The sequence below is a fragment of the Pongo abelii genome, chromosome 2 (genome assembly GCF_028885655.2).
Source record: "Pongo abelii isolate AG06213 chromosome 2, NHGRI_mPonAbe1-v2.0_pri, whole genome shotgun sequence".
Classification (NCBI taxonomy): Eukaryota; Metazoa; Chordata; class Mammalia; order Primates; family Hominidae; genus Pongo; species Pongo abelii.
The window spans coordinates 73,696,591-73,711,467 of NC_085928.1; the positions used below are offsets into that span (position 1 = coordinate 73,696,591).

Sequence of the window (14,877 nt, forward strand, 5' to 3'; positions counted from 1 at the left end):
GCCCAAATCCCCAATGAGGAAACTGAAGCTTTGAGGAGGTCACAGAATTGTGGCATATCCAGAATTTAAATTTAGGCCTGCCTGATCCCACATACTTAAACATGACCCTATACTGCTTTACTCTATTTAAGTCAACAATTACAGAGCAGTAGGCACACTGCTTCATTTAAAGGCCATAAATATTGAAAGGGAGGTTGTAGTCTGAAGGTAGAGACCAATGAACAGATAATTTGCACAAATAAATATAATTTTGATCAAGTGCTGTGAGAAGAGTTAGGGCAAAGTTTTACAGACCTGGGAACTGAACGATGAGTAAGACAGTGCCATCTAGGGGGAAAGGAGTACCAGCAGACAAAAACAAGCATCGCAGGCAAAGAAAATCAATTGGTATCTTGGGCGTCTCATTCTCCATCATTACCACAATCTAACATTTACTTCAAAGGCCTACTTCCTCTATCCTTCTGCCCACAGCCATTCTGCTGTAATTTCACTAGCTAATTTAAATCCCCTTTCCAAATCCTGCCAGAATAAATACTAAAATTTGTTAAGTGTTCCTAGGAAAGATAACATAGGGTAGTACTAACAGCCAGTAGAGTAGACTTAAAACACTTGGCACAAAGAGCCAAAGAAAGCACAAAATGCACATGGAACACCATAAGGTCATGCCCAGTTTCCAAACTAATTTCAGTGACAGGAGGCGGAAGAATTAGATTTATCAGGAGTCAAAGCAAGACCCTAAAGGATTTGTAAAAATGGAACCCAGATTCCTTATAACTCATCTACTTTATGGAACAAGACACTTCAGACTGAATTGGAATTGAATTTCAGACCCAAATGACAATTAACTGGGTCACTTAATCTTTCTTTATCTTACATAAATCAATAAATGTCCACTTAAAGCAAGAGGGCCAAAAGAATAATATAATGCCTTATGTGAAAACATTTTACAAAATAATCAAGTTCACTTGTACCCAGGAGGCAGAGGTTGCAGTGAGCCAAGATCACGCCACTACACTCCAGCCTGTGCAAGAGAACAAGACCCCATCTCAAAAATATATATATTATAATAATAATAATAATAATAATAGGCCAGGCGTGATGGCTCACACCTGTAATCCCAGCACTTTGGCAGGCCGAGACGGGTGGACTGCCTGAGCTCAGGAGTTTGACATCAGCCTGGGCAACACGGTGAAAACCCGTCTCTACTAAAATACAAAAAAATTAGCCACGCGGGGCAGCATGCGCCTGTAATCCCAGCTACTCAAGAGGCTGAGACAGGAGAATCGCATGAACCTGGGAGGCGGAGGTTGCAGTGAGCCAACATCGTGCCACTGCACTCCAGCCTGGGCGACAGTGAGACCCTGTCTCAAAATAACAATAACAATAATAATAATAATAATAATAATAGTAATAGGCCGGGCGTGGTGGCTCACGCCTGTAATCCTAGCACTTTGGGAGGCCGAGGCGGGAAGATCATAACGTCAAGAGTTTGAGACCAGCCTGGACAATATGGTGAAACTCCATCTCTACTAAAAATACAAAAATTAGCTGAGCATGGTGGCGTGCACCTGTAATCTCAGCTACTTGGGCGGCTGAGGCAGGAGAATCGTTTGAACCTGGGAGGTGGAGGTTGCAGTGAGCCGAGATTGCACTACTGCACTCCAGCCTGGGCGACAGAGCGAGAATCCGTCTCAAGAAAATAATAATAATAGTAATAATTAAGTGAGCCAGGAACAATGGCTCACGCCTGCAATCTCAGCACTTAGGGAGGCTGAGGCAGAGAATTACTTGAATCCAGAAGGCAGAGGCTGCAGTGAGCCAAGACTGCACCACTGCACTCCAGTCTGGGCAACACAGTGAGACTCTCTCAAAAAAAAAAAAAAGATCAGATGTGTTTCATTAATTAAATGAAATAATTTTTACTGAATGTTCTTTGTATTGGAAATGGGAGGAAAGGATGATTACATAAAATAGGATGTCTAGAAACTAACTCTATGTTAACTAGCCTATAAAGAATAACATAGTAGGCCAGGCGCGGTGGCTCATGGCTGTAATCCCAACACTTTGGGAGGCTGAGGTGGGCAGATCAGCTGAGGTCAAGAGTTTGAAACCAGCCTGGCCAACATGGCGAAACCCCGTCTCTACCAAAAATACAAAGATTAGCCAAGCGTGGTGGTGTGTGCCGGCAGTCCCATCTACTCTGGGAGATGAAGGCACGAGAATCGCATGAACCTGGGAGGCGGAGGTTGAAGTGAGCTGAGATCATGCCACTGTACTCCAGCCTGGGAGACAGAGCGAGACTCCATCTCAACAAAAAGAATGACACAGTGAAGGTGGAACAGCCATTTCCTAACTTGTTTTATGGTAATGTCCACATGTTCCAAAATGAACTGCTATCTGTGAGCACTATAAATCCATTATCAGACTGCTCTAAATGAGTCTCTAAGCAGATATCAAAGAACCTACCTGGCCTATGAGGACGAAGGATCACACTTTGTCTTTTCAACCACACAGTAAAATGATCAGTAATGTAATCTGAGTAGAAGAAAAATGATACTCTCACACTATCTACGTGTTTACCTGGCACCAAAGAAAAATCCCAACTTAAATGTCAAGAAATCAAATATTCTTTAGATTTAAAGCACACAAATCACACCTAGAAAATTTTCTCTTCAGTAGAAAGTCACTATACAAACCTAAGCCAGGCACTTTCCAGAAACAGAAAAATTACTCTTCGAATTAGACAGCAAAGGCTTCCCAGCCTGCAAATGAATCTGACCCACTCTGAATATATAGCCTTCATCCCAGCTATTAAAGACCTCTTCTGGGTAGACTGCATTCTGGCCACAGATTCATGTACATAAATACCACAAATAAATCAAGATAGCCCAACAGCAATCCTGAGGAGTGGAGAACATTCTGCCTAGTCCTTGTGTCCGAAACATTGGCAAAACGAGTAATCAGCAGGGTACAGTAAGTGACAGCAATCAGTAGAAATAAAAGATCCTACAACTCACTCTTTTGAAGAGAAACTAGGAATGGATCTCAACTACTTCCTGTATCTCTTACTACTCCTGAAGACAAAATTAGGAATTGGATGAAACGTTAATTCTCAGTTTTTGTGCCACTGCACTTAAATATGGCATTCATAGCCTGTCATTTCCAACCAGCAATCCCTTTATATCATTAATTATGTAATACTTTTTTTTCCAGGGGGGTGGGGTGTGGTATGCAGTGCAGGGGAGACCTGGTCTCACTCTGTCACTCAGGCTGGAATGCAGTGGCACCATCATGGCTCACTGCAGCCTCCTGGACCCAAGCCATCCCCTTACTACCTATGCCTCCCCGGTAGCTGGGACCACAGACACGCAGCAGCACATCCAGCTAATTTTTTTTTATTTTTTTATTTTTTGTAGAGACCAGAGTTTCACTATGTTGCCCAAGCTGGCCTTGAACTCCTGGGCTCAAACGATCCAAATCCTTCTCAGCCTCCCAAAGTGCTGGGGTTACTGGCATGGGCCACCACGCCCAGCCTGTAATACAATTTATACTCAAATCATCCCTTTTTCTTCTAAACCCATTCTTTCTTCCCCACCCTGCTGTTTGCTGATGGTACAACCATATTCCCCACCATTCAATCAAATCTTTAAAAGGGTCTTTGCAAATTCCCCTTTGTCCTGTACCTCTGACTTAATTGCTAAATTGTACTCATCCTACTTCCATAATAATGTGTATCTTTCCCCTCCTCCCCAACTGTCTCCCTCAATGTCTCTCAACCAGACCTCTGTAATAATCTTGTAACCAATTTCCTTGCGGATGGTCTCTATATTGCTGCTAAATTAATCCTTCAGAAACACAGGTCTTATCTTATTCCTCTGAATAAAAACCTTCAGTGGCTCTCCATGGCTAATGTCATACTCAGTCAATGCCCTGTGGGAGCTGATTCAATCTACTTTCCCAGCCTTTGTTTCTTTTTCCTTCACTAAGGTTATGCCTAAACCAACAAAAAAATTTCTTTCCCTCAGCTGTGCCTTTGCTTTTCCCACTGTTCCTGCTTAGATATCTTTTTTTCCCCACGATACCGGCAGTTCCACAAGGGCAAGAACATTGTCTGCTTTGCTCCCCATCATATTTATGCTGCCCAAAACACTGCTTGACATATTTGTTGAATAAATGAAATTCCTCTACTCTTACAACCCAGCTCAAAAGCCATTCCTGCCACTGTCCAACCAAAACTCAGCAAACAGCCTTACTAAATAAAACTCCTCCAATGTCTTAATGGGGTGGGTCGGGGAGAATTCCAATAGCATTTTGTATCAATCTTAAGGCACTTAATATTCCTCTCCTATACATGGCACATACCCGACCATAAATGACCTTGTCTGGTACATTTATAAGTTATCTATCACAATGCCTTGCACACAGTTTAAACATGCATAGAGTAGGTATACTTTGCTATTATTCATTCATTCATTCATTCAGTATTTAAAGAGCTTGTCATGTGGCAGGGACTGTTCTTAGCACTGGGGTACAGCATTGTAAAATATGATAAAGTCTTGCCTCTGTGAAAAGGGACAAAGACTATTAGAAACAAGAGAACAAGATAATTTCTGATGGTTAAAAATAATGAGAGGGGCTGGGCGCAGTGGCTCACGCCTGTAATCCCAGCACTTTGGGAGGCCGAGGCGGGTGGATCACCTAAGGTAAGGAGTTCAAGGCCAGCCTGGCCAACATAGTGAAACCCTATCTCTACCAAAAATACAAAAAAATTAGCCGGGCATGGTTGGGAGAGCCTGAGGCTGAGGCAGGAGAATTGCTTGAACCAGGGAGGCGGAGGTTGCAGTGAGCCGAGATCGCGCCACTGCACTCCAGCCTGGGAGACAGAGTGAGACTCTGTCTCAAAAATAACAATAATAACAATGATAGGGAATACGATCAATCCTAACTTAGGACAATATCTACTACAGAAAGGACGGTAGGACTTAGGCACAGTGGCTCATGCCTGTACTCCAACACTGGGAGGCCAAGGAAGGAGGAAATCTTGAGCCCAGGAGTTCAAGATCAGCCTGGGCAATACAGCAAGATTCCATCTCTACAAAAAACAATTTTTTAAAATTAGCTGGGCATGATGGCACATGCCTGTAGCCCCAGCTACTCAGGAAGCTGAGGCAGAGGACTGCTTGAACCCAAGAGGTTGAGGCAGCTGTGAACCATGATTATGCCACTTTACTCCAGCCTGGACGACAGGGTGAGACCCTGTCTCAAAAAAAGGAAAGGATGACAGAAAAATTCAAAGGTTAAAACTAGTCAAATCATTTCATTTCTGAAATTACTGGAACTCTGAAAAAAATGACAAAAACCAAAGTTAAACATTTCGGTCACTTAAGAGTAGAAAATAATGGCAGTAACCAAAATATTCATATAAGGGTTAATGAAAACCTGTAACATCAATTTAATATTTTTAAGAAATGGGTAGGCTGGGTGCAGTGGCTCACACCTGTAATCCCAGCACTTTGGGAGGCCAACGTGGGTGGATCACCTGAGGTCAGGAGTTCAAGACCAGTGTGGCCAACATCGTGAAACCCCGTCTCTACTAAAAATACAAAAATTATCTGGGCATGGTGGCGTGCGCCTGTAATCCCAGCTACTCAGGAGTCTGAGGCAGGAGAATCGCTTGAACTCGGGAGGCAGAGGTTGCAGTGAGCCGAGATCGCACCACTGCACTCCAGCCTGGGTGACAGAGTGAGACTCTGTCTCCAAAAAAAAAAAAAAAAATTTAATTTTTTTATTGAAATAAAGCCAAAAGCTAGAAACGAAATAGCTAAATTATGAAGGAGAGAAACGTAGGTTTCCTTTCTTTTCCTAGATTTTCCTCTGATAAGAACTATTTACAAATGATGAAGTCCATGTATTGGCTTAAAACATTCTCCGGACAAAATGAGCTTTCAAGAAAATGGTGGCCCGGCACGGTGGCTCAAACCTGTAATCCCAGCACTTTGGGAGGCCAAGGCGGACAGATCACAGGAGTTTGAGACCAGCCTGGACCACATGGTGAAACCTCGTCTCTACTAAAAATACAAAAATTAGCTGGGCATGGTGGCGGGTGCCTGTAGTCCTAGCTACTCAGGAGACTGAGGCAGGAGAATCACTTGAATCCCCATGCCACTGCACTCCCAACGTGGATGACAGAGTGAGACTCCGTCTCAAAAAAAAAGAGAAATAAAAAGAAAAAAAAGAAAAGAGTGAAGAAAAGGCAGGCCTAACTATGTGTCTAACTTAGATTTTAAGCAACCTCATTCTTAACATTATGCTACATTTTGCATACTGAAGTAAGAATATAGGTTCATAGGCCGGGTGTGGTGGCTCATGCCTGGGCCGAGGCAGGCGGATCACTTGATGTCAGAAGTTCAAGACCCGCCTGGCCAACATAGCTAAACCCCATCTCTACTAAAAATACAAAAAATAGCCAGGCGTAGTGGCGCACACCTGTAATCCCAGCTACTGGGGAGAGGCTGAGGCAGGACAATCACCTGAACCCAGGAGGCAGAGGTTACAGTCAGCCGAGATCACGCCACTGCCCTTCAGCCTGGACAACAAAGCAAGATTCCATCCCCCCGCCAAAAAAAAAGAACACACACACACACAAGCAAGCAGCATCCCACTATAATAGGTCCAAGATTAGATAAGGATTATACTGAAATACATCAGGGTTAGGAATATGCAATCTAGCAATACTTCTAAAACAAAATAGCAGCATGATAAGTAAAGGGGATGAGCTGTATTTATATTTACATGGCTTGCCTGGGAAGCTCAACAAAAAGGAACTGTGTTCTCAGGGGCAGGCGTGGCGGCTCCTGCCTGTAATCTCAGCACTTTGGGAGGCTGAGGCAGGAGAATCTCTTGAGCCCAGGAGTTCCGGGACCAGCCTGGGCAACATAGTGAGATCCAGTCTCTACAAAAAAAAAAAATATTTTTTTAAGAGAATATGGCCTTGGTCAGGTGCAGTGGCTCACACCTGTAATCCCAGTACTTTGGGAGGCCAAGGCAGGCAGATCACCTGAGGTCAGGAGTTCGAGGTCAGCCTTGCCAACATGGTGAAACCCTGTCTCTACTAAAAATACAAAAACTAGCTGGGTGTGGTGGCAGCTACTTGGGAGGCTGAGGCAGGAGAATCACTTGAACCCAGGAGGCAGAGGTTGCAGTGAGCCAAGATCATGCCACTATACTACAGCCTGGGCGACAGAGCAAGACTTTGTCTGAAAAAAAAAAAAAAGAGAGAGAGAGAGAATGTGGAGAATGTGGCCTCACTATGTTGCCCAGGCTGGTCTTCAACTCCTGGCTTCAAGTAATCATCCTGCCTCTGCCTCCCTAAATGCTGAGATTACAAGCATGAGCCACCACAGCCAGCAGCAAAAATCTTTTTTAAAAAAATTAGCCAGGCGTAGTGACATACGCCTGTGGTCCCTACTACTTGGGAGGCTATGGTGGGAGGATCTCTTGAGCCAGGGCCCAGGAGGTGGAGGCTGCAATAAGCCATGATCATGCCACTACACTCCAGCATGGGCAACAGAGCAAGAACTTGTCTCAGAAAGAATTATGTTCTCTATAGTTATCAGTCTTGGCAGATGCTGAAATATAAAAAGGAACTTCTTAAAATATATTAAACACAAACAGAGCAGTATCATTAGGATAATTTTAAAATACCGCTCTACTTCATCAACAAAACTATGTTTGTCTTAAAAAATACCAGAGGACAAAGTGCTTAACCAAAGTACAAATTTATATATGAAATCTGTTCAGTATTAGCTGGGCGAGGTGGCAAACACCCGTAATCCCAGCTACTTGGGAAGCTGAGGCAGGAGAATTGCTTGAACCCGAGAGGTGGAGGTTGCAGTGTGCCAAGATCACGCCACTGCACTCCAGCCTGGGAAACAAGAGCGAGACTCTGTCTGGAAAAAAAAAAAAAAACAAAACTGTTCAGACCTTCTCAGTGGGAGTGTACACTTTCTGGAAAGCAATTTGGCCACACGACATAAAATGTGTTTTTGACCCAGAAATACCAACACTGGAATACATCCTCACGAAGTGCAGATCAAATTGAGTACGACAGGAAAACATAGGAAATTGCTCAAATGTCCAATGAGGGAATTACCAAATATGTTATGGTATATCCACAAGACATACCACAATGGGATAAACTATGAAGACATGAAAAATGTTTTAGATAGAAAAATGCATACACTGTAACAATTAAACCAGAATATAAAGCATTATAAGTAATATTATCTCAGAACTTTTTAAAAGACATCTGGATATACACATTAAGAAGACAAAAACGAAATGCTTTTAATGTTGACAGTAGTTAATCTTGCATGGTAGAAATAAGTGGCTTCTTCTACCTTATACCATTCTTTTCACATCTCCGCTAATGAGCCTGTATTGTTTTGATAACACAAAAAAAAATTTCAGAAAAAAATTTTTTTAATAATATTTGAGTAACTTTTTTATAGGTTCAATGTATTTTGTATCCATGTTCAGTAACCATCCACTTACTACATCTTTGAAAAACTTAAAAAATCCATTAACTTGTGAAATATCTTCTAAGACAGTCATTTAGAATGCATTATTGCACTCTAACAGCTTCTTAATGAGAACATTTGGCTTTCAAGATTCTTGGTCTGCAAGGAAAAACAAATAATTGGAGAGGGGATGAAGGGTAGAGAACTTTATGGAAGGTAGAGATGTTCCTTTGTAAGATGCCTCATTTTCCACAACTCGGAATCTATACTTGAAGACCACCTTATTGGAAGACTAGCTTTTCCAGTCAAGTTTCAGATGTGTAAAACATCTAGACTTGAACCACAGCCCATTTTCTTTAAAAATGGTTTTTGCCATTCTTACCTCCAAAGACATTAAATAATAAGCAATACAATCAAATACAAAATTATTTCTGCTTTTTTTTTTTTTTTCTTTTTGAGACGGATTTTTACTCTGTTGCCCAGGCTGGAGCGCAGTCACCCAATTTCGGCTCAATGCAACCTCCGCCTCCCAGGTTCAAGCAATTCTGCTGCCTCAGCCTCCTGAGTAACGCCAGGCTAATTTTTATATTTTTAGTACAGATGGGGTTTCACCATGTTGGTCAGGCTGGTCTCAAACTCCTGACCTCATGATCCGGCCGCCTTGGCCTCCCAAAGTGCTGGGATTACAGGCTTGAGCCATTGCACCTGGCCCTCTGCTTTTTTTTTTTTTTTTTTTTTTTGAGATGGAGTCTCGCTCTGTTGCCCAGGCTGGAGTGCAGTGGCACAATCTCGGCTCACTGCAAGCTCTGCCTCCAGGGTTCACGCCATTCTCCTACCTCAGCCTCCCGAGTAGCTGGGACTACAGGCGCCCACCACCACACCCAGCTAATTTTTTGTATTTTTAGTAGAGATGGGGTTTCACCGTGTTAGCCAGGATGGTCTTGATCTCCCTCTGCTTTTTAAAGATATTAAAGGTAGTTCAACAACTCAATAATGCCTGTTAGCCAGTTATTTAAATATCCAAACATAATATTCCACTCTTACTTTCCATAGATTATCATTCCTTCTCCTAATTCATGTTCATAGATAAATATATAGTCCTCAAATGTTAGTCAATATGCTTAAGATGCCTGGATTTAAAATACTCTCTCTAGACTGACACATAGTACTCATTACGTCTGTATTTCTGATTCTATAAAGCAAACATTTTATATACAATACAAAAATTGCAGCTGATTTTTAAAATTAAATTAAATACAAAAAAGATGTTTAATGGATTAAGATCTCCCAATCCACAGTTCTATGGTTCTAACCTCAGCTGTATCTAAAGAGGTGGGAAAAGTAGAAAGTACACTGGCCCCAGATTCTAATTCTATCTCTGCTACTAATTAGCTTTGTTGCCTTAGGAATTCCACTTAACCTAACTGGATCTGCTAGCCACATCTTAAAAAAAGAGGGTAAAATTAGACTACTTAATTAAGGTTTCTACAAACTCTTTAAAAAATGATTCTAGGTTCATATTTCTACAGTCTTCCCAAATATCTTCTTTTCCTAATTCTCAGCAGTAATAAACTTTTCCTTAGATTAACCTTTCAGGTATCAACAATGTGCAAAAGTGTAGACAAATTTTTATACTTCCATTTAAAAAATACATAATATCCATAAGATTTATCCTATATTATTTTGGTAAATCCTATTAGATATTTTTTAATAACTATAACATATCTAAGAGCCCCAGTTAAAAATAAAGATTACTCAATATACATTACACATATAGGCACATGACTTATTGTGCAATAACTGCCAGAACAGTTAGCAATGGAAAATACTTCATTCCCTGACACTAATCAGAAAAGTAAAGACTAGGGTGTTTCTTTTTTATAATGTTCAAAACAAAAGAGAATACTACATATATCAAGTGTCTCTACATAAAATTAGATTAAATTAGTATCATTTCAGTTTTAAAATCCTAAGGAAAGGCATTTTAAGTCTGAGCATTCTGTAACTAAGCTGCATTATCCTTGAGACTCAAAGCAAACCCTACATATAATAGTAATTCAGTCTCATGAACCTTTTGAGTAAGTTAAATTGACATCTGTTAAATCTTCCTTAACGTTTAAGGCACATGTAGTGACATTTTAATTTGTTTACAAAATGTTGATTTTTACAAAAAGAAAATTAGCTTCAGCTGAAGCTTTTCATACCTGAGAAGTTGCTTCTTAAATTTGAATAAATAAATGGTCAACTTTCTAGAGTGACACATAGTACTCAATACATCTGTATTTCTGATTCTATAAAGCAAACATTTTATATACAATACGAAAAGTGCAGCTGATTTTTTAAAAGGCTAAACTTACTATTTTGGACACATTGTTTCTACCTAAAAATCTGTAAAATCATCTTTAATCACTAACTTGGATTTTAATCACTACATCCTCAATATATTCTATAAGAATCAGGGGTTAGGTTACAGCCTTGAGGTTAAAAAAAAAAAGTATGAAATTTACTGAGGTCCCTTTCAGCATCTTAAAAGCCACAGCCAATTACAGCCCAGATATCTTTTTTTCTTTTTTAAATTAGTATTACTTTTAATTGACAAATCATAATTGTATACATTTATGGAGTATAATGAGATGTTCTGATACATGTTTACAGTGTGGAATGACTAAATCAAGCTAATTAACACATCCATCACCTTATCTTTGTGACTTTTTTTTTCTTAACTGAAGCTACCCACACCATTACAATTTTAAAAATAATAGTCTAATGATAACAGTGGGCTGGGCACAGTGGTTCACGCCTGTAATCCCAGCACTTTGGGAGACCAAGGCAGGCACATTACTTGAGACCAGGAGTTCGAGAACAGCCTGCCCAACATGGTGAAACCCCATCTCTACTAAAAATACAAAAATTAGCTGGGCATGGTGGCAGTCGCCTGTAGTCCCAGCTACTCGGGAGGCTGAGGAACGAGAATAGCTTGAACCCAGGAGGCAGAGGTTGCAGTGAGCCAAGATCACGCCACTGCACTCCAGCCTGGGCAACAGAGCGGGACTCCGTCTCAAAAAAAAAAGATAATGGTGGTAATGGTGGAGCCACTGGTTCACTTTGACTTCAACAGCTTTGCAGAAGTTTTGTTGTTGTTAAATATAATAATCTAATGGTGGGAGGGGCAGGGGGGAACACATGATGTGATTACTTTCCCCAATCCATAAATCCACTACTGCAGCCCACATCTGGATAGATACAGGGATTCAAAGTAGAAAATGATACCAGTTGAGTCCCTTCTCAGTATTTTTCAAGCCATTGTTTCTGCATTAAACGGGTATGCCCAATTACAAGTAACAACAGTTACCATTTACCTATCCCCTTCTGTGGGTCAATATGAGTGCTAGCCACTTAACATCTTTCATGTCATTTAATCCCTAGAGCAACTCTGTAAGAAACATATCATTACCTCCATTTAATACATGGAAAGTAAGGACTCAAAGAGGATATAAGGCTGCTAAGCGGCAGAGCCAGATTTCAAATCCAGGGTTGTCTGACTTCAAAGGTCATGCTCATTAAGCTACACTGTCTACTGAAAACAGAAGCATGAAAATTACCAAGAAGTTTCTCAAAGATTTGCTCAACTTTTTAGAGTTCCCATGCATAACAACTTAACTGCAACAACTACAACTGGCTGTATTAATACACCTATCTACATGATACATTAATTCCATGTTGTCAAAGGAAGAAGTTTTACAAGATGACTCCAATTCTCATCTCAAGGGGATATGAAAAAATTTACAGTTAACTGAGCTCAACTTCACTCAAGCTTATGCCTCATCTTTTCCATATTATATAAAAGCTCTAGCGGGCTTATAATCCCAGTATGCTGGGAGGCCAAGGCAGGAAGACTGCTTGAGGCCAGGAGCTCAAGACCAGCCCTGGCAACACAGCAAGAGCCCATCTTTATAAAAAATAAAAATTAAAAATAAATAGCGAGCCATGGTGGTGGCACATGCCTGTAGTCCCAGCTACTTGGGAGGCTGAGACAGGGAAGATCACATGAGCCCAGGAGTTGGAGGCTGCAGTGAGCTACGACTGCACCACCGCACTCCAGTTTGGATGAAAGCACAAGACCCTGTCTACAAAAAAGAAAAGAAAAAAATTATAATATAAATATGTAACCCGAAGTTCATCTTTCCTCATTAATTTTAGTGGTATTAGGCCAGGAACGGTGGCTCATGCCTGTAATGCCAGCACTTTGGGAGGCCGAGGCAGGAGGCTCGCTTGAGCCCAGGAGTTCAAGGCTGGCCTGGCAACATAGGAAGATCTTGTCTCTACCAGAAAAAAAAAAAAAAAAAAAATTAGTGGTATTAGATACACATTCCACTCTTCTATTCCTGCGGAAAGATAGTCATTCCAAGCGCAAAAAATCATAATATTACAATAGAAGGCCAGGCGCGGTGGCTCACGCCTGTAATCCCAGCACTTTAGGAGGCCGAGTCGGGCGGATCACATGAGGTCAGGAGTTTGAGACCAGCCTGAGCAACAAAGCAAAACCCATCTCTACTAAAAGTAATTAGCCGGGTGTGGTGGAGGACGTCTGTAATCCCAGCTACTCAGGAGGTGGAGGCAGGAAAATCGCTTGAACCTGGGAGGTGGAGGCAGGAAAATCGCTTGAACCTGGGAGGTGGAGGTTGCAGTGAGCTGAGATCTCGCCACTGCACTCCAGCCTGGGGGACAAAGCGAGACTCCGTCTCGAAAAAAAAAATTAATAATAGTAATATTAAAAAAGGAACAGAACAACAAGCAGGTAAATCTTCCTTACACACATCATTCTTCAAAGGACTTTAGGGTTTCTGCTAATCTCTTTTTCTCCAAGACTTACTCACTCCTGTTGCTTTATTACTGCAAGGACTAAGAATCACAAGTTACCTATTTTCTCAAACATGAAAGCTGTGTTTGAATCATCTTGTGTAACCTAACCAGTCGGACAGCTAATCTTCAGGATTTCAACAGTCATCGAAAAGGTGGAAGAACTGCTGCCATCTCTCTTCAGAACAGTTCTAAAACTCCCCTGGCGTGTACAAGCCACTACCAGCTAAAACTGAGTCACAACAACTCTTGGGCTCTAAATAAAGATCGAGGAGAAATCTTTCACTCCTATTTATTTCCCAACCAACCAAACAAGCAAAACGAAATAATCACCTTTCTACTCAATCATTGCTGATCAAACACCACATTCTATGTAAGTCCTCAGTGCAATTTTCCTTCCACCCATTCCCTGGGCCTGCTAAGCTATGTTCCTGCCCAGTACCTTCTTTTCTCTTCAAGTGAAAAACACCATTTAAAGACCAACTCCTCTTTCGCAGGGTAGTTAACTTTATGCTAACAGCAGATCCATCTTATCCACTCTCTTACTCTTAGCTTAATAAATACTGTGTATTGTGGGCTAGCTAGAGCTCAGCAATCAGCTTGGTCTCCGCGCCTGGGGGACGGGTGAAAACAAGTAACTGAATTAGATGGGACCAGCGGCCCACGGAATTCAGGAAGGCGCCCACACTGGTCTCCCGCTTTCACAATAGGGCTATTGGTCCAAAGTGGCAACTTAAGAGAGGCTCCTAATGCTTACGCTTTCTCATACGGCTGACGGATTTGCCAAATCCCACCCTTTGGGAAAGTGACAGACTGGACTTAACTCTGGCTGCCCCTACTGGGCAAACCCAAGGGAAACCCCAATCCCCAAGAGCTTTAAAAATGTGACGAGCTCAATTTAACTCTTTCCGAGCTCCCGCGGCGTTGAGGACACAGCCCTTTGAAAATGTCTACACTGACTTAACCCTTCCGCTGTCGATCTCAGTGCTACTCCCCGCGCCGCCAACACGCGGGAAATTCCAAATCCTGGCCCTCGGGAGATGACAGGCCCAGCTTCGCCCGCCCCCCGCCATCAGTCCCATCGCGCCGAGGGGAGCCCCAACTCAGGCCTTGGAGAGGCGCCGGGCCGGACTCCCGGCTGCGGAGCCCCGGGCGAGTGAGTGGGCGGGCGCTCACCGCGATGACATTGACGAAGGTGGTCTTGCCCGAGTACTGCAGCCCCACGAGCGTCAGCTCCATCTCCTCCTTCCAGAAGAGCGAACGGAACCAGTCCAGCAGGCGGGAGATGAGCGCCAGCATGATGGCGACCGGGAGCGAGAACGGACAGGAGGACGGACGAGCGGCGGCGTCGACGACTTCCACACGAGCGGGCCTCCGCCCGGACCCTCCAACGGCTCCTTGGTGCCCCGGCACGACACGGGCGGACACCGGCGGGCGGCAGCAGCCAGACCCAGGAAGCCAAGCGGATCATATGACTCGCCCTACCCCCCACGCCCGT

At 42.5% G+C, this 14,877-nt stretch overlaps 1 protein-coding gene across 1 annotated transcript in view; it reads right to left on the reverse strand.

Moving 5' to 3' along the window:
- The window catches only part of ARL8B (ADP ribosylation factor like GTPase 8B), a 58,583-nt gene extending 43,706 nt beyond the window's left edge, over window positions 1–14,877 (reverse strand). The window contains 1 exon segment of the mRNA NM_001133089.1: window positions 14,556–14,877. Within this exon segment, the coding sequence (NP_001126561.1) occupies window positions 14,556–14,678 (123 nt within the window). The 5' untranslated portion in view covers window positions 14,679–14,877.